Source organism: Lynx rufus, unplaced genomic scaffold (assembly GCF_022079265.1).
Source record: "Lynx rufus isolate CCGP_SWC_20201006 ecotype Redwood Valley unplaced genomic scaffold, mLynRuf1.p SCAF_4, whole genome shotgun sequence".
Classification (NCBI taxonomy): Eukaryota; Metazoa; Chordata; class Mammalia; order Carnivora; family Felidae; genus Lynx; species Lynx rufus.
The window spans coordinates 97273234-97298411 of NW_025814856.1; the positions used below are offsets into that span (position 1 = coordinate 97273234).

General features: G+C 34.2%; 1 protein-coding gene across 1 annotated transcript in view; it reads left to right on the forward strand.

The window, feature by feature from the left end:
- VPS50 (VPS50 subunit of EARP/GARPII complex) overlaps nucleotides 1-25178 on the forward strand; it is a 134711-nt gene that overhangs the window by 46832 nt on the left and 62701 nt on the right. Inside the window, exons 12-14 of the mRNA XM_047096681.1 lie at nucleotides 462-602; nucleotides 16146-16278; nucleotides 19882-19970. Of these exons, the coding sequence (XP_046952637.1) occupies nucleotides 462-602; nucleotides 16146-16278; nucleotides 19882-19970 (363 nt within the window). The remainder of the gene's footprint in view (nucleotides 1-461; nucleotides 603-16145; nucleotides 16279-19881; nucleotides 19971-25178) is intronic.

A 25178-nucleotide genomic window follows, 5' to 3' on the forward strand; every position in this document is an offset into this window, starting at 1 on the left:
GAAGCAGGATGTTGGCTGTAACAAGTGCTATAAAGAAATAGATATCAGCGTAAGTCGATAGAGTCAAGTACTGACTTATACAGGATGATCAAGAAATGGTTCTTTGAGAAGGTGACCATTGAGAAGCATCCTGAACAATATAAGGGAATGATGGCAGAGTGAATCCAAAGGTGTGATTATGCCTGACATGTCTAAGAAAGAGCAGGATGGGTACCAGTCATAAACACAAAGCAACAGAGCAGTGTTCACGATTCATATTTATCTTTAGGAATATGATGTTATGGTTACTTGAAGGGTTATTTGCAAATAATCAACAGTACAATTATAATTTTATGAAAAACAGTGATCTTTGTGCCTAATTTATAATTGGTAAAGATTTTTTTCTTATGTTTTTCACATCCATTGAAATTTATTTATTTTAATAACATGAAATTATGTTATATGTTTTTTTCTTTCCATAGACAGCAATGGATCAACTTCACATGCACTTCACTCAAGCCATTCATAATACTGTGTTTCAAGTTGTTCTTGGTTATGTGGAACTATGTTCAGGAAACACAGATACAAAATTCCAAAAGCTGCAATATAAGGATCTCTGTACAGTATGTAGTAATTTAATAACTGTTCATATGTCTCTCTTTTTTAGTTTTTAAATTCATTTTCCATTTTTCATAGCACCTATTATTTGAAGATGCTACTGAAATTAAAACAAATATGTTTGCCAAACGTTTTTTTTTTTCCCCATATTATTCTTTTTCTCGTAATGGAAGATTCAGTCACACAAATGGTAAAGGTTGATGAGGTAGTATAGATTTATGGAGTGCAGTTGCTTCTAAATGGACTCTTTAGTCTGTCATAGCTTCTTTTACCCTTTTCTCTCAGGCTCTTAATTCTCTTCTGTGATTGCATGTAAGGTCCTTCTAAAGCAATCATCTTTGCTGGTTCCCTGTATACACTTTCGGTCAGTCTTTCCATGTGTATAAATGCTATTTTTGTCAGCATCTGTAACCAATTTCTTTTCATTCTTAAAGAAACAGAGGTCTGTAGGTCATATAACCACAGGTGAGAAGTGAACTGAGTTGGGCTCTGTTTTAGAATTGGTCCTGCTGATGGATTGATATAGAGTGTGAGGAAAAGAATGATGAACAACTGGGAGAACAGTGGTGTCATTTGTGTTTACAAGGAAGACTGATTTGTAGTAGAAAGTCATGAATTCTGTTTGATGCCAATTAACATTCAAGTGGACTTGTTGAGGAGGCAGTTGGATAAAAGAACTTATAGAGACAAGAGCTGAAGTTAGATTTGGGAGTCATCAGCATCTAACTGTACTTAAGTCCATGGTACTTGATAAGAATATTGGGGAAATGGGTGTAGAGAAATGAACTATGGGGCCCTTCTTGTGACATTCAGGGATTAGGTAGGGAGGAGAGACCAATAGAAGAGTCTGAGGAAGAGCAGCTAGCTGGGTAGGAGAAAAACTAGGAGATGGTGGAACAGCCTACAGAAGAAGTATTTCAAGAAGAACTGACTGTAAACCTATGTCAGATGCTTCTGAGAGTCTGCATAAGGTGATATTACAGAAATGACCACTTGATTTGATAATATGGAGGTCATTGTTGACCTTGGTCTCTTTATTTCTAGCTCAACAATGTTCTGTGTCTCTCACTGGAGACTTTCTTGAATTATTTCTAACATCTACTCAGAAAATAACAGTTATGCCAAGTAGATATCTATTCTCTACTGTAATTATGTCTAGAAACCAGTGTAAAATTAAGCTAATCTTCATTCTTTACTGAGTTTGTCAAAAGTGCAGGTTTTATGGCCATTGGGAAGTATTCTTAAGAGACAATAAATATTCCAGGAGGATGTGATTATATAGGATAGATTAAGGATTAAGTTAATAATGGCAGTGGATGGTTGTTAATAAAGCTTAAAATTTTTTTTTCAAAAATCATTTCATAAATCACGAGAACTATTTCACAAACTTAATGATTATTAACTTCAAGTATGATATAGTTGCATAATTACATTTTTAGTTATCCAGTTCTAAGTACAGCCATCATTTGTTATATTTCAGTGATTTTGAAATGTGTTGTTTATCTTCTTATCCATGTGTTTTCTTAGGTTCATAGTATATATTTTTAAATTAAATATCCAAGCAATCAGTTTCATTTTTTTGATTATATTAGTGTTGTCACTATTTCATTTTTTTGATTATATTAGTGTTGTCACGAATAGATGTCTCATGGTAAAGCAATTTAATACAAGTTAGTGATTTCTCTGTTACAGCAGAAAATAACTTTTAATAATTAAAACAAAAAATAATTAAAACAAACATTTAAACAAATTAGGCTTTTGTCCTTAAATCTTTACTTTGATTAAATCTGGTGTGTGTTTGTGTATATGTATAGTGTACTTTGTTACCATTAAACTTTGATATGTTTTTAAGTCAGAGACATATTTGTGCTCCTACTTCTTGAGAAAGTTCTCTGTACATTTACAAAATACAAAGATGAAAGTTGTACTTAATTTATAAATGTTTATGAACAAAAATGTGTGCTTAAAGTTTTTACCATAGCATTTTTAAACAATTTCACTGTTTTTTTTGAAGCTGATTTTTGAAGTAGCTGTGTATATTTAAATTATCAGATAACAAAGGGCTTATCTTCCTTGATTTTATTTTGAGTAAATCCTTCTTAAAATGACTCCAGGAAACATCTGGTAGTTCTTTATAAAATTATTCATCTATGTATGATTACAGCGAGGTATATACAGTTAAATTAAGGAAACAAGTGATTTATCAGTATACTAGAGCTTTGTCATAGAACCACCCTCCCAGCCCCTGTACAGAACAGCTGGCACATACGTTGTTATACATCCAACACAGTTTACACTCCTGGTTTATATTCAGGCTGTGCTAAAACATTCTTTGAAGGAGTTTTGAAGTGGTGAGAGTAATAGCAGATGTTGATGATGGCTTCATGGAGAAATTTCTTTTGTTTCTTTTTTTTTTCTTAAGTTTATTTTATTTATTTATTTTGAAAGAGTGAGAGAGAGAGAGAGAACACAGGGGAGGGGCGGACAGAGAGGGAGGAGAGAATCCCAAGCAGGCTCTGCACTGTTAGCACAGAGCCCAATGCGGGGCTCCATCTCACAAACAGTAAGATCATGATCTGAGCCAAAATCAAGAGTTGGACACTTAACCAACTGGAGCCACCCAGATGCCCCCTGGAGGAATTTCTTTGAGAAAAGGATTTAACAGAATTAGGTATGGTGGGCTCTTTATGTTGTAGAGGAGCTGAATAATGAGGTGAAGGATGTGATCCATTTTAAGGTGGCCCATTTTGTTTGGCACAGTTCTCAACAAAAAATTAACAAAGTTCAGAACTTTACCCCATGCCTCTTAGAAGTATTTAAGCAGTACTGTTACAAGCAGATGGGTGTGGATATCTCTTTGAAACCTAAGCAAGTTTTAATTTGTTTTATAATATTGTATTCTATTTGACATGTTTAAACCAGGGAAGATTAGAAAGAAATTATTTCTCATCACATTTATTTATTTGTTAGTTTGATGAAAAGATGTGACCTTTTAGAAACTGAATTCTACAGATGAAGGTGATTACTTCAGGAGAGAAAAATGGAAACAACCCTTAGAAATTTAGTAAATAAACTGATGAAAGGAAATTTAAATATGTTTTCCTGGTGGGAACAAATATAAAGGATCTGTAATGGCACAGCTCAAGCAAGGGAGATGATTTGTGAAGGAACCTTGTTTTTGAATGTAAGGTTCTTGATTTTTTAATACGTAGCAATTGTGAATCATTTTAGCCCCAATTAAAAGTAACTGATAATACATATTGAGTGGGGCGCCTGGATGGCTCAGTTGGTTAAGCATCCAACTTCGGCTCAGGTCATGATCTCACGGTTCATGGGTTCGAGCCCCGAATTGGGTTCTGCGCTGACAGCTCAGAGCCTGGAACCTGCTTCGGAAACTGTATCTCCCTCTCTCTCTGGCCCTCCCCTGCTCGTATTCTGTCTCTCTCTGTCTCAATAAACAAACACACAAACAAACAAACAAAATGAAACATTTAAAAAATACTTATTGAGGATGTGCTAGTGGGAGAGTCTTATGTCAGGTAAGAAAGAAGGAACACAGCCCTCAGGAGATGTGTAAAAGGTGTTGACTGGTAGATTTTAGAAATGAGAAGAAAGAGTTCAGGCATTTGGGCAGTTGGTTTTCTCTGTTTAATAGCAATATTTTGAAGGAAATCCTTAATCCTAGATAGCATTTAAATATAACATTAAAAAGTGAAATGCATGAAATAGTATACTCAGCAGAGTTGAGAGAGGGATGAGAGTTCCTGGAAATAGGGAACAATTATGTTTCATTTAAATAGAAAGAGATTGGAAATAGAACTCTAATCATCTGCTTGCCCTCATTCATAGTATTATTTTAAACACCTCACAGTTATCTGTTTATTACTAGAGGAGCTAGAATGAAATTGTACTTTTTTTTTCTTTGATATCCCTTTACAAAGAAATCTGGGGCAAAATTAGTGTTCTGTTTCTGTTTACTCTGATAAACCGAGAACTTCAGAGTTTTTAAGGCCAATAGCATCCTATTCTGTTATGGCATTTCTCCAATTCTGTGTCCTGTCAGCCCCTGCTCTGAGTTTAAAAGTTTAGTTGGCTTTGAACTTTTTGAAATCATTTTGTAATTGAATGTACTTACTTTTCTTTCTTTACTAAACAATGTTTTCTGAAAGATTTAATTAGAAGCACAATTTTTCTTTTTATAGTTTATCTTTCTGTCTGGTTTTCCTGTTTTTCTTGAATATATTGGCTTACAGTTTTTATTTAGATCAGTAATTTAGGCTTTAAAAATATGTACATTATTTTGAAGCACAAATACATTGTGGGGTACATTGATGTACCCCTACATGTTTATACCAGTCTGTGGAGAGATTTCTAGACACCAAGTAGATGCTCTTTACTTAGTAACTTTGTAGAGAAACTATTTGTAGGTTATTTGAAAGTTTATGAAGTATGCATCATTTATAAAAATTTATTTACAGCCTTGTTTGGCAGGCTGTTGGATTTCTTTGGGGAGCTTTTTAAAGATGTTAATTAGGATGTTATTGATTAATTTTATGATAATAAAGCTGGCTAAATCTGGCTGAAATTTTCCCAACCATTTTTCAGTTTTTCATTTCCAAATGAACTGAATGAGTTTTGAGTTCTGTTTTTGAAATGAGCTTGGTAATGTAGTAATACTGTGGTGAAAAATGAGTTAGTTTTTTGTTTGTTTGTTTGTTTTTGTTTTTTGTTTTTTTAGAAAAAAATTTTTGAAATCATTTCAGTATGTGTTTTCTCAGAGTCTGGCACATTGGAGGTGCTTAATGTTTCTTGAGTAAATTGGATTTACCTCTTAGTCTCTAATTGGTATGGTGTTGACACATTTCAAATTTAAGTTAAATGTGACGGAAAGGAAACCAACATTATGTACCTTCTTTGTGCTGTGTACTTTTACAGGTGCCTTGTGTGCATACATCGTAGAGAGACAAACCGAAGGCTAGTGTAATACTCCATTCTTCTAGGTTTTTAAACTTTCATTCTTCTGAGTAGTAACTCTTGGTATTGAATTATAATTCAGTGTCAGTTTTTTGAGAGTTAGTAAATGTCTTTAGTAAGTCCTCTGTTGGAAGATATAGTTCATTTTGATGTTCATATAGAAACCTAAAGACAAGTCTTCTTTTTAGTCAAAACATGTTTCTATTCCCAAACTCTCAGGGCATTTTCTGTTATGAATATATTTTCTTTCATCAAATGGTGTGAGAGTATATGGACTGTCTTTACAATGAATGATAAGTCGCTAGGAAGTTCAGAGCTAAATTCAATGTTCATGTATAGTAATAATCATGTTTTTGTTCTCTGTAGAATTAACTGCCTCTTTATCCTTTTGCTGTTTTCTGACTTAAACTAGTCTAGTATTTATATGTTCTTATATCACTTACAGTCTTTATAGAGTTAGACAGAATGTAGATTATATAAATAGTTGCTCAAATTAAGCAATCATTAATTAACATGTTTACTCTTAAAAGTATACATATTTGAAATTATACAAGTAAAACATTAGTTGTAAGAAAATATAGATAAGCAAAAAGGAGAAAATTAATATTTATGCATGCAAAGCTGGTTCTTTTAATGTGTATGTAAGCAAATAGCTTTTAAAAGTGGGATTATGCTGTATACACAGTTTTATAACATTTTTCCCACTTTCTATATTATAAATAATTTTCCATTTCAGTAAATATGCTACCCACATAACTTTTAATACCTTGACAGTGTTTCAGTGTAAGATCCTGTGGATTAATTAACCAGCTTCCTATTCTTAGGTATTTATGTTATTTCTAGCTTTTGTCATTATGAACAACACTATAGTAAATAGACTTAAAGCTAAGTCTTTGCCTACATCTTTAATTATTTAGGGTAAGTGTTGAGAAATGAAATTGTATTGTGAAAGGCTTTTCGTTCATTTTTCCAAAATTGCCCTCTAGAAAGTGTGTTTCAGTTTACACTCCTCATCGGCAATGTCTGCTCTTATCCCTCTCCTTGTACACATGAATGCTGATTATTTTGTATTTAATAGCTTAATTGTCAGATACCAGAAGGTAGCATATCAAAATAATTTATGTTGTTTATCAGTCAGGCATATTTAGGATGTGAAGGAAATTCAACTGGGACACTTAATTGATTATTGGGGTTAATTTGGTTGATTTGGTTAGATAGGTGAACAGACATTTTCTGTCTTACTGGAAGCTACAAATTTGAACATTTAGTCAAAGAGAGAAGTCTTTTTAGTTAGAAGAGCAATATTATGTATTTACTTGAGTTGCTGTCTCAGGTCAGTTGTAGAATACTCCAAAAAATTCAGCTGTTGGATTTATTATCACATATTTGTACCATCACCACTCATATATTTTTTATATATGAATATATATTGATTTTTATATATTTAAGGTAAAATAAAAACTAGGTTTTGGTAATTTTTAAAGTTCAAAACTTAATCAAAAGATAGGTAAGGAAAAATTTTCTCTGCTATTTATTCTCTGGATTGTCAAGAACCGTGAAGGGTCTGAAATTTTATCCTACTTGCAAACTAACACGCTAGCCTGTGACCCTTTCTTTCATGGATGCTGGAATAGGACATAAAATTCCATTATCTTGGTACTCTGACTTGCTAAATTAGAAACCAGTTCCCTTGTCATTGCTCAGCTTTTGTTAATCAAGTAGTCAGTTTAGCTCAACAAGGATAGATAAGGCGTTACAGAATTTATAACCTAGTAAGATCACATTAATTATGATCAGAGGTAGGATAAGAAAAGTTGAAACAACATAAAGTGTCATTGGGGTCAACATAGTTCTTTAAGGTTCTAAGGAAAGCAAAACCGTATCTTACTGTTAAGAGAAAGCTGCAACTTTTGAGCTGGGTCTTGGATTCCAACAGGCACAATGTATGTGGCTGTGTCTGGGGTGGGAGCTGGGGGGTTGGGGTAGTGAGCAGTGTTAGGTTGTCTGACTTGCTTTAACTGGATTTTTAGTATGAATATTTGGTTGTTTTCAGTATTCTTGGGGACTAATGAGTGCCAATGGAGTACATACATTGGGTTGTAGTTATCTGGGCATCCAGCCTTGCCTCTTTGGAAATGGAGGGGTTTTCTGGTCACTTGAAACTGGCTCAGGTGTGGCAAGGCCCCTGGGCTGCCCACATCTAAGAACCAGTCAGTGTAAGGTAGTCTGCTGGGTGATGTGTGTGTGTGTGTGTGTGTGTGTGTTGTGGTGGAGGATGGGAATAAATGTTGAAAAACCAACCTATTTTTAAAGCCTGGCACACACTGTCAGCAGAAACAAAAAATAATTTCCTGGTAGAAAGTCATTCTTGAGACCTGTCAAGAAACCTTATTTTTAATTTGATAGTGTTTTTACATTTAAATACTGCCCCTTTTTTTTTTTGTGGTAATCTCACAGCATTTTATCACTTGTAACTTTGAAAGATAAATTATGTATTCTGATTATACCTGCTTTGTTTGAGTATTAAACTATTTGATTAAGGCCATTTAATAGCAATTTGAATTTAAAGGAGACCTTTCTGTTTCACAATTTAGAAGGTGCGAGGTTCTTAGTTCTGAGTTAGCATCATTTATATCATACTTATTGCATATGACTTCATAGATATATACAATTTTAGCATTAATGATAAAAATGCCTGGGAGATGAGAGTGCCTGTTTTTTCACCATGATACATTTGTGTTTTTAAGTCATGAATGAATCTAGTTTGACACAAGAGAAGTTTTGCTACAGCGTATGTATATTGTTGTCTTTGGAGAGTCATAGTGTTTAAAGCTTCAGAATAACCTAGTAGAGAGAATTTAGATTATTTGCTTTATCCCTTGGGGTGTTTAGATAAATGAAGTGATATTTATAACATCATGACTGAGTAAGTCACAAAGTCGGGCCCTAAGCCCCAACGTGTGGCTATCCAGTCCGCTATACTGTGCACATTTCTGGCTTCCAGTGGCTAAAAAGTACTGAAGATATTCATATTTTGTACAGCGTGGCCCTCACAGAAGTAATTCAAGGTTGGAAAGATCTTGTAATTGCTTGACCCAGACACTTCCTTAGGTCTGGAGTTTAGCCTCCCCAGCGATGTTTTTAGCTCCAGGGCCAAGTGCTGTTTGAATCTGCAACATCTTTCCTGAAGCCTCCCCAACAGGCAGTGGTCTTCCCGGACAGGTGGTGGTCCTCCTGGACAGGCAGTGGTCCTCCCCACCAGCTTCTGGTGATGCAGCTCACAGCACTAGCAGTATTCATCTGAAGATACTGCTAACTCTTTGTGGGTTTTTTTTTTTTTTTTTAATCTATCAGTGTGTGTTTGAAGTTGGGGATGGAGGGTGGCAGCGGCTGGGAGTTGGGGAGCCCTGTGAGGATGCCAAGACATCTGTTCCCTTTATGTTTGTCATGATGTGATCAGAGTGCTAAATCAAAGTGAAACAACAACAAAAAATACCTTAAGATATTCCTTAAGAATTTTTATTTTGATGTTTTAATAGAAAAATCATCTTCCTGAAATTTTTGTAAGTATTTGGTAGTAGAGATTTCTGAGGAATATAAAAGTAAATTAATAAGAGAAAACTAAATTCTGCAGCATCTTTTTTTTTCATATTTACCACTTTGCACTTAAGCAGCTTTTAAAAGATGACTTTCTTTCATTGCATGCTTCAGATTTGGAAAGGCTGCTTATGTTCATTTCACGTTCTTTGAAAATGTCCTCTAGAGTCTCACTTACTGCTTATAGTCTGGGCTGGAATGTTGCTGTTTTAATAAGCTAATTTCATAATTTTTATTTTGACCAGGTATGTTGGTTGAGATGGTTAAATAGCAGAAATGGAAGGTGCAAAGTGTTAGCTGACAGTGAGGAAGAAAGGGATATGATATCTGTGGATTTTTTTCAAGTGTTCTTCAAGATTTGATTACGAAGCCTATTTGGGGGGTGCCTGGGTGGCTCAGTTGGTTAAGTGTCCCACTCAGCTCCTACTCCGCTCAGATCAGTTGGTTAAGCGTCCTACTCCGCTCAGATCACGATCTCATGGTTCATGAGTCTGAGCCTCGCATCGGGCTCTGTGCCGATAGTGTGGAGCCTGCTTGGGATTCTCCCTCTCCTTCTCTCTCTCTGCTCCTCCCCTTCACATGCACGCACATTCTCTCTCAAAAATAAAAATAGATACACATTAAAAAAAAAAGCCTATTTTGATGTTTGAATAGTGAAGCATAATGGTAATACTGTGTTGAAATTTTTTACATTGTAATATCCAGATTTGTGAATATTCTCCAAATCCTGCTCCCTCTGTTACCTTTTATAACCTTCAGAGTTACTAGAGATCTATGTTATCTGTATAGAGGTTATGGATTTAAAATTTTTTAGATTACTTAAAATATTCTTTCTTGTCTGTATGTTTTTGAGAGATATTTCTAAAATACCGTACTTTTTTTTTCTTTTTCCTTCACCTCACAACCTTTGCTGAATAAATTGACACTACTAGCTTTCAAAGAATGGCAATGGAAAATAACTCTTGAACACAGAGTAATATTTGATAATTAAATTTCTATTTCCCATATATTCTTAGTTTTTAAAAGAATTTAAAGACATGTTATTTCAGTTCTTTGGGATGTCTTGCTGTGAATATTATCTAAATTGATCAAGATTTCATTGCTATGATTGATACGTGATACAAACATAGAACTGGAATTACAATATGGTGCTCCTCTGCCTTGGTATTCCTGGTTTTTTTCTAAACGAATCCTCCCTTAATTGGGATTTGAATTGAGATGAAGTATTAGGCATTTAGTAATTGGTGAGTGGATTAAACTAGTGATGAGGTAGTTAGATCCAGGAATCTCTAACACTATTTTATGAAAGGCGAAACTTAAATCCAGAGTGGTGTTTTGTGGACGGGTATGTGACTGATAAGTTGTGGAACTGGTGCTGGCTGGACCTAGGACTTCCAGTTCCTTCTCTAAGCCTGTTTCTAATACGCCTTGCTGGTGTGAAAAAGAATAGATGTCTGAGTGGAGGTTTCATGGGCTGTTAATTCAGAAACCCAGATTCTCTTCTCGGCCTGCCTTTTAGTTTTTGATTACTTGCGCAATTATTTGCTTATTTGTTGGTTTCTTTGAATTTCTTTTGTTATAGTTATGATTCACCCATGTCTGTGTAATAAAGGTTCTCTATTTGAAATTTAGAGGAGATTTTTATAAAGTAATGAGAGAATACTAGTTGTGAATGATTTTAGTAATAAGGTGTTAAAAGCATGAGAGAACCATTTGTTGCTATGAGAGTTGACACCACTTAGTTACATGGTATAGTGGAAAGTGGTTTTTGGAGTCCAGTTATAAAATGAAATGACTCTTTTAATTTATTGCCAACATGGTCTTCAAGTGCAGAAATGAACACATCCGGGCTTAAATGTATTGAAAACATTATTTTTTTATCTAGCCCACCTTGCCCTTTTTTCTTAAACTATGTATTTAGTACAATGAATCTCTGCATTTGTTTCTATTTTAAATTAAAAATTTAGGCAAGAGTCATCTTGTTATCTTGTGCTCAGTGCATCATAGTCTTATGTTTGTACATATGAACATTTTTGAAGATGATAAAATATGGATTCTTTTGGGAGACTTTTGGGCATGTGCAGTGGTTTAACTGGATTTATGAATTATTTACACTTGGGTCAGTTTGGTGACAAAAAGCTTACTATAACTTCAATAATTTCAACTTTTTTTGGGAAAAAATACGTATACATCTCTGTGTATCTTGTCCGAACACATTAAATTTCAGCAAATCATCAAGACGAAACGTAGTAAAGAACCTCCTTTTCCTAGAAAAAATAGGCAAATAATGTAGCTAGACAGTGGCTGGGTGGAAAATAGAAGGTAGTAGTAGTTCTAAGATTCAATTTTCTGGTTTGTTAAACTGTGACAAGTGTAATAAAAATTAATTGGTGGGCTATAACACAATTATTTGTATAGCCATAATTTTTCTTTGGGAAGAAATAAGAATTGTCTTCCTTTTATCTACCCCAAAGAATGTTGGTATATAATTAGATTAAATTTATTTGCATAATATAAATTTAAATTTATGTAAAGTTGAGTTTATGAAAGTGAAAAAAATTGACTTGTAGAAGAGTACCTTTATTTAGGTGAATGATTGAGGAGTTGCAGCCCAGAACTTTTTTTGTGATTTTTTTTTCTTTGCCCTCTGCTTTTGACTTTTTCTTGGCCATGTGCATCAGTATCAAGTTTTTATTAAATGTGTGTGCTATAAGAGATTTGTTATGATGGGATAAAAATAAACCAAAGGGAAAAACAACCAAGACTGGTTCATTGTCAAGTGGTAATTATAAAAGTAAACATGAAATATATACATAAAAAATTACTCCAAATTATGGCATAAATATGCAATAATATTTTATATTAATCTCTGTAAGCCATGTGTAAATGTGGATGGTCATTCTAATTCTTCTATGAATAGGTTACTTATAGCCTATGTGGTATATTTAGAAAAGTGTCACTTCCTCCTACGTTTCTTCCATTTCATTCCCAGCCCCACCTTGTAAAGGTAACTAACTTCAGTGTTTTTAAAAATATATTTTATATATATAAAAAACTTGTATATAATTAAAAAAATTTCCCTTTCTCATATATGTATGTCATGAAGGGGAAATTAAAAAAAAAATTTAATTCCTGTATAGTTAACATACAGTGTTGGATTAGTTTCAGGTGTACAACAGAGTAATTCAACAATTCAGTACATTACTCAGTGCTCATAAAATCTTGATGTACTCTTAATCTCCATTACCTGTTTCACACATCTTCTCACCTACCTCCCCTCTTACAGGGAGCTAGAGAATATGATGCTAAGTGAAATAAGTCATTCAGAGAAAAAATTTATGTGGAATTTAAGAAACAAAACAAATGAACAAAGGATAAAAAACAGACAAACCAAATAACAGACTCTTAGCTATAGCAAACAAAAGGATGGTTACCAGGAAAAATTTTTTTTAATTAAAATTTAAATATGTGTTGTCAACTTATCATTTTCATAGTTTATACACACATAGTGCTCCTTTGTGTGTATAAACACTAGTTTATTCAACCAGTCTCCTATTTGGACATTTAGATGGATATCAATATTTTGTGATTACAAATAATCCTTCACAATAAATAATCTTGTGCATAAGTATTTTCACATTGTTTGAGGATAAATTCAGGATAAATTCCTAGAAGCAGGATTGCTGGGTCAAAGGGAACATGCACATGTAGTTTTGTTAAACAATGCCAAATTCTCCTCCATAGGTTTATATCATTTTTCATTCCCACTAGCAGTGTATGAGGGTGGGTGCTTTTTCATAGCCTTGCCAACAGAGTATACAGAGTATCAAAGATAAACAAAGCCAAATACTAATTAAAGTTGTATGGAAAGATTTTAATAATACACTGTTGAGAAATGGAAAAGAATCCAGTGTGAACCAAGTTCACCTTTCATTTTGTACAGAGGTTACTGGGCATTTTAGAGGGGAAAGGTATGAGTTGGAGCTTAGAGTCAGGAAATGAAAAATTACAAAAAGCAGGAGGTAGGGGTTAATCCTTGTGAAGCCCATCTGGGTTTGCTGACTGGCACTTATGGAAGTTAGGCTCCTACTCTCTCCCTCAGAGGCTGGGAGACAGGAGGTCTATCTTCAGGTGTTAGCTGAAAGAAACAGTAAATTCTTTTGGCAGGCTTGAGTTTTCTCAGTAGGCATGTTAATGGGGACTAGGGTCATCCTAGTATGCAGCCTTGAGCTTTTACAAACTATGTTAGTGTTTTGTTCGATTTTTTACAGGCCAAGAATGAGGCCTAGTCAAGAAGAGGGCTCAGAGAATCTTAGCTAGAGTTTGGTCAAGAAGAGATTCTTTGTTAGTGGTCAACTTTAAAATTTTCACCAATCTGATGAGTGAGAATTTATATCTTATTGTAGTTTTAATGTACATATGTCCTGTTATGAGTGAAGTGGGACATGTTTTTCATATGTTTAATGGCATTTTTGTATCTCTTTTTGTGAAGTTTGCTTGTAACTTCTTTCCATTCTTTTATAGGATGCTTGGTCTTTTCCCCAAAAAACTTTTAGGAGTTTTTTGTTTGTTTGTTTTTAAGTTTATTCATTTATTTTGAGAGAGAGCAAGAGAGTGAGTGGGAGAGGCGCAGAGAGAGAGGAAGAGAGAGAATCCCAAGTAGGCTCCACTGACAGTATGGAGTTCAAGATGGGGCTCGATCCCACGAACTGTGAGATCATGACCTGAGCCGAAATCAAGAGTCGGATGCTTACCTGACTGAGCCCTCCAGAAGCCCCAGAGAGTTCTTTATAAATGCATGATATTAACACTTTGTTGCGATATATGTTGTGAATATTTTTCAAGTTTGTTAAATTTGTCTTTTGACCTTGTTTATAGTGTTTTGTTTTGCCATGTAAATTCTTTTTAAAAATTTTTATGTAGTAAAATGTATCAACTTTTACATTTTATTACCTCTAATTTTGAGTCATAGTTAGAAAGCCTTGCTTACATCAAGCTGAGGGAAGAATTAACTCAAATTTTCTTCTAGTGCTAGTATAGTTTTATTTTTTACATTTAGATCTCTTATCCTTTTGGAGTTTATTCTTATGTATGGTGTGAGGAGTGGGTCTAACTTTGTCTTTTTCCAACTGACTATCCAGTTATCCTAACACTATTTATGAAAAAAACTATCTTCACCTATATTTATCAAATACTGTATTTTCATATGAGGCTGGACCTATTTCTGGCCTTTTTTAATTTCTATCTCAGTAAATTCATAAATTAGGGAGAATTGGTATCTTGATGATGTTGACACATCATAGTCAAGAATAAGAGATGTCTCTCTGTTCCAGTCTATTTTATGTCTTTCAGTTTTCTTCATAGAATTTTGGATCATTATTTGTTAAGTTCCAAAAAATTTCATCTTTTTTATCTCCTTTGTTATTATAAGTGGAAGTTTCTCATTCTGTGTATCTTGCAAATGGTTATTATATATATATATATATATATATATATATATATATATATACAAATGCACTAATTTTATAACCTGCTACCTTGCTGAATTATTTTATTGTTTTAGTTACTTTTATCACTGATTCTCTAAGAATTATATTCTAGATACATTATTATATCATCTGCAGATAGTTATAGTTTGGTTTCTTATTTTCCTGTTTATTTGCTTCTTATTCTTTTTTATAGTGTAATTGTATTGGTTAATGCCTCCAGAACATTGTTAAATAGTGGTGGAGATAGTGGGCTTCTTTGTCTTGTTCCTAACCACAGGGGGTATGCCTTAGTTTTCTTATCTTAAGGAAATATCCATCCATTTTTATTTTTTATGAGTTATTATTACAGACGGCTGTTGAATTTTGTCAAAAGGTTTATTCCAGCATCTTTTAGAATAATCATTTGATTTTTTTTTTGTTACACTGTTAACATGATGAATTATATTAATAGATTTTGTAAGATTGAACCATCCTGCCATTCTTGGCTTAAACCCAACTTGGGCTATGACTCCAGAGCTTAACAACTCGTTTATTTTACTACTTCCTAGTTGAATTTCAGAGATTTGACATGCTTACATAAAAATGGACTGAGTCATACAAGTTAGTATTTTTATTAATTGCTTGATGAATGTTTTAATAAACAAGGAGCTTAGAGGAGGGAAAGATCATTATGGAGAGAAAAAACTTCTTGAAAGAGAGAGGACCACTACCGACCTGTGCTATCCTAAGCATCAGTCACACCATAATTATACTTGCTATGTACTTATTTCTACCAGCTATTTACTTTGGAGAGCTTAATATACCAGTCTTACTAGCCTTTCAGTGTTTTATCAGCATGATTGGTTCTTGTGGGTTAATTACCAAAAGAAGAAATGTTAGGAAATCTCAAATGATGAAGCAGATGTTCCATTTTGACAGAAAGCCTACAAAATAGGATGGAGGCATCACTCTACCTGCAGGAAAAAAAGGGCAGAAGGACAAACTGGTAGTTTATACAAAGGATAGACGGGGGTAAATCCACACATTTTCATTAGGGAGATCTGAGACCACATATTATATCATAGCCACATTATATAAAACATTATTTTTATTTTTTTTTAATTTTTTTCAACGTTTTTTATTTATTTTTGGGACAGAGAGAGACAGAGCATGAACGGGGGAGGGGCAGAGAGAGAGGGAGACACAGAATCGGAAACAGGCTCCAGGCTCTGAGCCATCAGCCCAGAGCCTGACGCGGGACTCAAACCCACGGACCGCGAGATCGTGACCTGGCTAAAGTCGGACGCTTAACCGACTGTGCCACCCAGGCGCCCCTAAAACATTATTTTTAAATATTAATAGGTATGGAATATCTATAATATCCATGTAATTTCTAGAATTTAGAAATTGTCAAAGGTATTTAGTTTGCACAAATGACATGATTGATTGATTGATTTCCTTTTGGCAAGTTGTGATAATTTTCAAGTTAACTTTTCTCATTTTCTTCAGCATGTTACCCCAGACAGCTATATTCCATGCCTTGCAGACCTGTGCAAAGCACTGTGGGAAGTTATGCTCAGCTATTACAGGACTATGGAATGGCATGAAAAGCATGACAATGAGGATACTACTTCTGCTGCTGGTATGAAATCATTTTAATCTATAATTTTTTTTAAGTTAATTTATTTATTTTGAGAAACAGAGAGAGAAAGAAAGCCTGAGCAGGGGAGGGCAGAGAGAGAGGGGGAGAGAGAATCTCAAGCAGGCTCTGTACTGTCTGACGCAGGGCACGATTCATGAACTGTGAGATCGTGACCTGAGCTGATATCAAGAGCTGGATGTTAACTGACTGAGCCACCCAGGCACCCTGGAAATCATTTTTTTTTTTTAACATTTATTCATTTTTGAGAGACAGACAGAGCACAAGTGGGGGAGGGGCAGAGAGAGAGGGAGACACAATCCGAAGCAGGCTCCAGGCTGTGAGCTGTCAGCACAGAGCCCGATGTGGGGCTCGAACCCATGAACTGTGAGATCATGACCTGAGCGAAAGTCAGATGCTTAACTGACTAAGCCACCCAGGTGCCCCAAGTCATTCATTTTCTTTACAATCTCCATTATCTTTGGGGATTAACTGGGCCAAAGGACTTCTTAAGTGCCAGATACTACCAGTTTTCAGGAATATGTCATGATGACTTTAGGACTAAATTATTAACAAAAGGTCTTTGAAAAAATTAATTCCAAACTAGTTAAGGCATTGGTCTGTCAAAATTTACTGTAAAATTAATGCTAATGTTTACTATTAAATCTTTTTGCTAGTTCTCAAGTTGTACTAATAAAGCTAGATTCTAAGGATTAATAATTACATTTTTCTTCCTGTGAAAACACAGTAGGACTTAAAATTTCATAAAAAAGCAAGGTTTTAAAATATTAATCTTTGAATAAAAACCACAACTTTAAATGACTATGGTATAGTCAGCTACATAAGGAACAAATCTTTGAGAAATTATATTAACTAGACATTCTATTTAAATTACTTCATTTATATAACTATATGTCTTAAGTGATTATCCTTGTACAATAGCTTAGATTAAGTATTCGAGATACTTTTTAAAAGTACTAAATGCTTTTATCAGCATTTTGTTTAATATGGTCAAAATAAATTATACTGCACAAGTTTTTGTTTTGCACACAATTTAATGTAGCTAATCAATCAAATTATTTTAGTAGCTTCTAATTTCTGAGATGCTTGGTTTCTGTGGTTGGGTGGGTGGAAGCTCACTCAAATCTTACTGTAGGATTCTGGTAGTATAGAAGACATAAGTTTAATATTTGTCTTGACTCATAAGAAGCTTATAAATATATATAGGATATATAGATAGCAAAAAATAATGGGGGTGCCCCGGTGGCTCATTTAAGCATCCAACTCTTGATAGTGGCTTAAGTCATGATCTCATGGTCATGAGACTGAGCCCCATGTCGGGCTCTGTGCTAAGCATGGAGCCTTCTTGGTAGTCTCTCCCTCTCCCTCTCCCTCTCCCTCTCCCTCTCTCTCTCTCTCTCTCTCTCTCTCTGCCCCTCTCCTGCTCATTCTCTCTTTCTCTCTAAAAATAAATGAATAAACTTGAAAAAAATAACAGAGGAAAATTCTACAGAAGGAATCCTTTTAGAAACATTGCTTGGAGGATGGCAAAGGTAGGGAAAGATGAGAAAGCAGGAGAAAGGAGTGGACACTGAGCTAGGTTTCTAGGCCAGACTGTTTTTACCTAACTCCTATACTCTCATCCCTGTACTACCTCTGTGAGCATGGGCTTTGCAGTCAGAGATACATGGCTTCCAATTTTGACTGCCATTTTCCAAAGATAAGAATGTGAAGAAGTTTATCTTCTCCATGCCTCAGCTTTCCTCTTAGAATGATAGATTAAAAAAAAAAAAACAGAACAAATAAAAAGTCCCATATAGGGTAGTAACACATCTACTTGTAGATTTGGTGTAAAGTTTAGAGAAAATATGAAGTGCTTACACTGGTTGTTGTTAATACCAAATGAAATGGGTCAAGAGATAATAATAAGACTATTATTAATGAAATATATGTATGCCTGTTTCTTTTTTTTTTCAACGTTTTTTTTTTTTTTTATTTTTGGGACAGAGAGAGAGACAGAGCATGAACGGGGGAGGGGCAGCGAGAGAGGGAGACACAGAATCGGAAACAGGCTCCAGGCTCTGGGCCATCAGCCCAGAGCCTGACGCGGGGCTCGAACTCCCGGACCGCGAGATCGTGACCTGGCTGAAGTCGGACGCTTAACCGACTGCGCCACCTAGGCACTCCTGCCTTTTTCTTTTTAAACCTCAGGTTACTTACTTAGGGAATTGCTCGGCTTAATGGGATTCCAGATCTTCACAAGTTTATCCTGTTTTGGCAACCTTTCTTTTTTTTCTAGTTGCAGAAACTGTTAAGACATTTCAGCACCTGTTTTCCCTTTTCTACTACATTAAGGAGAAACCAAAGACAAAGTTTGGAACAAAATTAATACAACTTTAGATATAAAATAAGAGTTTAGGGGACAATATATATTCATCATAGTGAGGTTTGCTTTTTTGCTTCAGGCTCATAGTTTGCATGTATTATTGTATATATGTTTGTATTTTTATTGGGTTATAGAGTCAAACTTAAAACACCTATTGAGCCTTTCATACTTAATCCTCTCTGCTACAATTCCTTGACCTGATTTTGTGTATTTTAAGAATATTCAGGACTCTGATGAGCCTAACAGCTGACAATATCTAGAACTCCAAAAAGTCATTTTTTCACTTGAAATTAATCCTTTCATATTCACATTAAGAAATACAATTGTAGGAGTCCGAAATTTGAAAATTTTTCTTCACAGAACTTCATAAAGCTGAAACAGTCTTGAGGTCACCTGCTGTAATGCTACTCTTGGTATCTTAACACTTTACTATCATAAAATAAAACTCTAAAGGTATAGTCTGGGTGCACTGCCCTGAGCTGCTGGATTCTTGGTAGCCACACTGAACAGATAATAAATAGCTTCAGCTGTAGGAGTGGTCAAAGGTACACGAGGCATGAACCTGGGATGTGGCCTATGCAAGGGCCTTTTGCTGGTTACCAGTGGACACCCTGCTAGCCTAAGATGAAATAACATCCTCAGTTGTTCCACATAGTTTAGTCATAAAAAGGCATAATCTTTTTAATATAAATGTACATAATTGCATTTTCAGTTGCTTTTAGGGGGGAAATTTGTTTTGAAGCACATCATTGCTCTTACCTGTTGAGCTGGACATTGTTAGATTATTTGGAATGGATAAGACTATCCTGGATTATGAAAAATATAAAACATATGCATCATTACCTTACTGCATGTGCAGTTCTGCAATCTGTACTTTTGGTAACATGCATATTAACTGATACTTAGGTTATTGGTTCCTGTAATGCCCTGGCAGTCATCGAGAACCTTGTCTCTGCAATCACACTACCCAAGTTAGAATTCCAGCTGCAATCACATAGGTACTGAGTGGTCTTAAGTGTAGAATGCTTAACATTTCACAGTCTGAATTTGTGTATCTTATCAAATGGGTTTAATCCTAATACCTATTTTTGACATTGTTTTGATTGTATAAATATTTGTATATTTTACATAGGCTTACAATACATGAGAGTTAAAATGTTTTTTTCGGAAAACAAAAATGGGAATCAGATCTGAAGATGTGTATCCTCTTTTATTTTCAGAAGGGAGTAATATGGGTACTGAAGAAACTAATTTTGATCGTGGCTACATAAAAAAGAAATTGGAACATGGACTTACACGAATATGGCAGGTTTGGGTTTTTTAAATTATTTTCTTTACAAAAGCAACTGAAACTTTCATGTCAAAGTTTTAGAAATTCGGTGTTTGAACTTTTCTGTACTTATTTGTATTCCTTATAGATTTAGTTATATGTTAGTTTTTCTTTGGACTATATCTGTCATTTAATTTAATTTCTGTAATTTAGTTCACAGTTTTATTTGTCTGTAAATCTTCTAATTTGAAAATCTCTATTGGAAATATATATATATTCCTTGGTTACATTTTTGCAAATGCACACTTACCTTAAGAAATTGCTTTCTTATTGAGATACTCTATTTATTTTTATTTCATTTATTTATGTTTCCTTTCCTTTCTGTTAATTTTAGATAAAGGAAAACTAAATAGGTGATAGTTGGGTTAACATCTAGTGTAGAATGAAAAAGTTTTTTCTAAGTCAGTGATTTTGTGCCTTGAGGGCATCTTACATGTTTATTAACTGAATGTATCTTCTTAAACTTTTCTTTTACAGTTTAGTGGCATAGTTATTATCAGATAATTAAATTTGTTAATTTCTTTAAATTTATTACTTCCTAGACAAAAGTGTAATTTCTTTGAAGATAACTCTTTTTTGTTCTTTTTGGGCTGCTCTTTTGGATCATATAGTAATTATATTCTTAATTTTTTGAGGAACTTCAGTACTATTTTCCACAGTGGTTACACCAATTTACATTCCTATCAGTAGTGCCAAATCAAGAGTTCCTTTTTTTTCACATCCTCAGCAACACTTGTTATTTCATCTCTTTTTTGATTTTAGCCATTTTGACAGGTATAGGGTGATATCTCATGGTTCTGATTTGCATTTCTCTGATGATTAGTGACATTGAGATCTTTTCATGTGTCTGTTGGCCATCTGTATGCCTTCTTTGAAAAAATGTCTACTCAGGTCCTTTGCCCATTTTTAATTGGATTATTTGAGGATTTTTTTTGCAGTTGAGTTGTATAATTTCTTTATATATTTTGGGTATTAATCCCTTCTCAGATATATCATTTGCATATATCATCTCCCATTCAGTAGGTTGTCTTTCCATTTTGTTGATGGTTTCTTTCGCCATGAAAAAGCATTTTATTTTTGTGTAGTTCCAATACTTTATTTTTGCTTTTGTTTCCCTTGCCTGAGGTAAAAAATCTGTAAAGATGTTGCTAAGGCTAATGTCCAAGAGATTACTGCTTATGTTTTCTTTTAGGAGTTTTATGGTTTCAGGTGTCACATTTAGGTCTTTAATCCATTTTGAATTTGTTTTTGTGCTTAGGGAAGAAAGTGGTCCAGTTTCATTCTTTTGCATGTAGCTTTTCTAGTTTTCCCAGCATCATTTATTGAAGAAACTGTCTTTTCTCCCATGGTGTATTCTTGCCTTCTTTATCATAGATTAATTGACCATACAAGTGTGGGCTTATTTCTGGGCTATTATACTCCATTGGTCTATGTATCTATTTTTGTGCCTAATATACTGTTTTGATTGTTTCAGTTTTGTAATATATCTTGAAATCTGGCATTGTGATACCTCCAGCTTTGTTGTTCTTTCTCAAGATTGCTTTGGCTATTTGGGGTCTTTTTTGTGGTTCCATACAAATTTTGGATTGTTTGTTCTAGCTCTATGAAAAGTGCTGTTGGTATTTTGATAGGGATTGCATTAAATCTGTAGGTTGCTTTGGCTGGTATGGACATTTTAACAATATTCTTTGAGTCCATGAGCATGGAATATCCTTCCATTTGTTTGTGTTGTCTTCAATTTCTTTCATCATTTCATAGTTTTCAGAGTAAAGGTCTTTCACCTTTTTTGGTTGTTTATTCCTAGGTATTTTATTCTTTTTGGCGCAGCAGTAAGTGGAATTATTTTCTTAATTCTCTTTCTGCCACTTTGTTATTAGTTTATAGAAATGCTACCGATTTCTAGGTATTAATTTTGTAATTTGAAATTTTGTTGAACTTATTTTTTACTTCTAGTAGTTTTTTGGTCAAGTCTTTAAGGTTTTCTATGTATAATACCCTATAATCTGCCAGTGACAGTTTAAGTTCTTCCTTACAAATATGGATGCCTCCTTTCTTTTTCTTGTCTAATTGCTTTGGCTAGGACATCCAGTGTTGAATAAAAGTAGCAAGAGTGGGCATCTTTTTCTTATTCGTAATCTTGGAGGAAAAGCTCTCAGTTTTTTACCATTGAGTATGATGTTAGCTGTGGGTTTTTCATATGTGGCCTTTATTCTATATTAAACTACTTAAAAAAAAAAGTTTATTTATTTTGAGAGAGAGAGTGTGGTGAGGGGCAGAGAGAGAGACGGAGAGAAAGAATCCTAAGCAGGCTCCATGATATCAGTGCCTGGAGCCCAATGTGTGGCTTGATCCCATGTACCCTGAGATCATGACCTGAACTGAAATCAAGAGTTGCATGTTTAATCAGCTGAGACCCCCCAGGCATCCCTAAACTGCTTTTTTTTTTAAATGTTTGTTTTTATTTTTGAGAGAGAAAGAGCAGGAGTGGGGCAGGGACAGAGAGAGGGAGGCACAGAATCAGAAGCAGGCTTCAGGCTCTGAGCTGTTAGCACAGAGCTCGACGTGGGGCTTGAACTCAAAAACTACAGTATCATGATCTAGGCCGAGGTAAGATACTTAACTGACTGAGCCACCCAGCTGCCCCCTTTAACTGCTTTTTAATTTATTATTAATTATGGGTTTGGGCTGACGTTTTTCTGAATTTTCTATATACTGGAAAGGGAAATCTCATACCCACTGAATATAAGTGTAGGGTCAGATAGGAGTTATTTCTGATTTAATTTCCTGATATAGTCTCCTAATAACACTGATTGTACTTGAAATTGTAGAATCCATGGCAGAGTTTCTGGTAATTCAGTGTACTTTGAAATACTGACCTGGCATTTCATATAGCTAGTTTCCATTCAGTCTGGCAATCTGATATCATTCCTGATATAGTAGAATCTGTTAAATATGAGGTTTAGTAAATTTAAGCATTTAGCTAGTTTAATGAAAGTGATCATTCTTTTGAGTATAGATTATTGTGTTGTATGTTTCAAGCTTTAGAATATCTTCATCTCCACCACTCCCAAGTCTCATTTGCCCCCCTACCACAGTTCTCAACTAGTTCTAAACAGTATTTTGCATACATTAGGAACACATTTGAGTGTTTGTCAGTTGAAAGTACAAGGCTCAATTCAATTTGAAAAAGCAAAACCTATGAAAAACAAATGTTTTTTGATAACATATTCAGCAGGCAAACCTGACCCAATTTGAATTCATTCAGCAGCAGAACCAGACCAGTATTGTCATTAAACTTTTTGTAGTGTTTATCTCATTCAAGTGAACATTTATATGTTGCAGGAATATTAATGCATTTTATTTTGGGATACTGCCTTACACCCCACTGGGGCTGTTATATGATATATGCTATATATGTGCCATAATACATTTCTAACATCTGAAATCCTGAATTCCAATGCATAAGTGACTGTGTGACAATTTGTATACATTCGTCATAAATATAGGGATAATTAAATTCTAAGAAGATATTTAACCTTTCTGACATAAAAATTAAATTCAAAATCAGAATGACTGTGATTTTTGATACGAAAATTTTTAGAATATTTTCCATGTATTTTGACTCAACTAGAAAGTCTGTAATAAAAAAGTTTGTATCAATTGTACCATTTGGCAGAAACTGTCAATTTGAGAACATAGTGGTGAACCCATGATACTTGACCTATGGAGCTTACAAACCTAACTATATGAAAGTCTTGATCTTCCAAGATTTTTATTTTATCTTTAAATATTTGATATGTAAGAAATTATTCATATTATTCATGTGCTTATTATTTCTTTTTACTATAGAGAATTAGGGTTGCAATATTTCTACTTTTTGTGAATTTGAGATTTTCTTTACATCCTATTAGCCACCCACTTAAAAATGTTTTGCTTGGGCATTTGGAAAAATAACCATGTATTTCTTCTTTGTGGTGGGAGTTAAGTTCTTTTTTTTTTTTTTCTTTTTTCTTTTTTTAAACATTTTTTTTTTTTTAACGTTTATTTATTTTTGAGACAGAGAGAGACAGAGCATGAACGGGGGAGGGTCAGAGAGAGGGAGACACAGAATCTGAAACAGGCTTCAGGCTCTGAGCTGTCAGCACAGAGCCCGATGCGGGGCTCAAACTCACGGACCGCGAGATCATGACCTGAGCGAAGTCGGCCGCTTAACCGACTGAGCCACCCAGACGCCCCAAGTGGGAGTTAAGTTCTATGTGTATATTAAAGCAAGCTTATTATTAATTGTATTATTCTAATCTATATTTTATTTATTTTTTGTTTCCTTGGCCTGTGTCATTCTGAGGGAGGGGTTTTAATCTTTCAGAAGAATTGTAATTTTGTCAGGTTTTTGTTTTATTTCTAACAATAGCTTTTGCTTTTTATACTTGGATGCTAGGTTGATTGATGCTGCAATGCTAATAACCACTTTACCTACCTTCTTTGTACGTAATTCCCTTCATTAATTAAAAAAATATGTAGTTCTTTTGTCCTGAGGCATTTTGCTATGAATTCTAGCTTGTTTTATTATTACCATTGCTGTGTTTATTTTGTTCATATTTTCCTTTGTGTCTTTATTTTAAATGCTTTTGGATCATGTTTGTGTCTTCTATAAATATAAAAGAAATGTTTTTTTTGAGAGACTTTATCTTTTAATTAGGCAGTTGAATCTGTTTATATTTTTATTAGTGTTTTAATTCATACTTCTTTAATTATTAGAGAAGGTGAACATTTAAAAACTCCATAACTTAACTGATTTGTGAATTATTTGTTTTTTGTTCATAAGTTCTAAATGATTTATATGATAATGAGTAATCTTTTGTATATCATATGTCTGTTCACTTATTTTCAATATGCAGATGATCTACATTTTTATGAAGTCAAACTATTGACCTTTGTCCTTTGTAATTTATGCTACATTTATTCTTAAACTATTTTTTCCTATGTAAAGCTCAGGTCAACATTCATCTGGTAATTATAGATATTTATCTATACATTACAATCTTTACATTAATTGCTATATCCCAAGTACGTACAGTACTGCCTAGAACACTTACTAGGTACTCAGAAAATATTTTTGCTTTATTGGATTAATTTTTAATCTTTTGAAAACATACAAAAACACTTATTCAGTCCTTTTATATATCT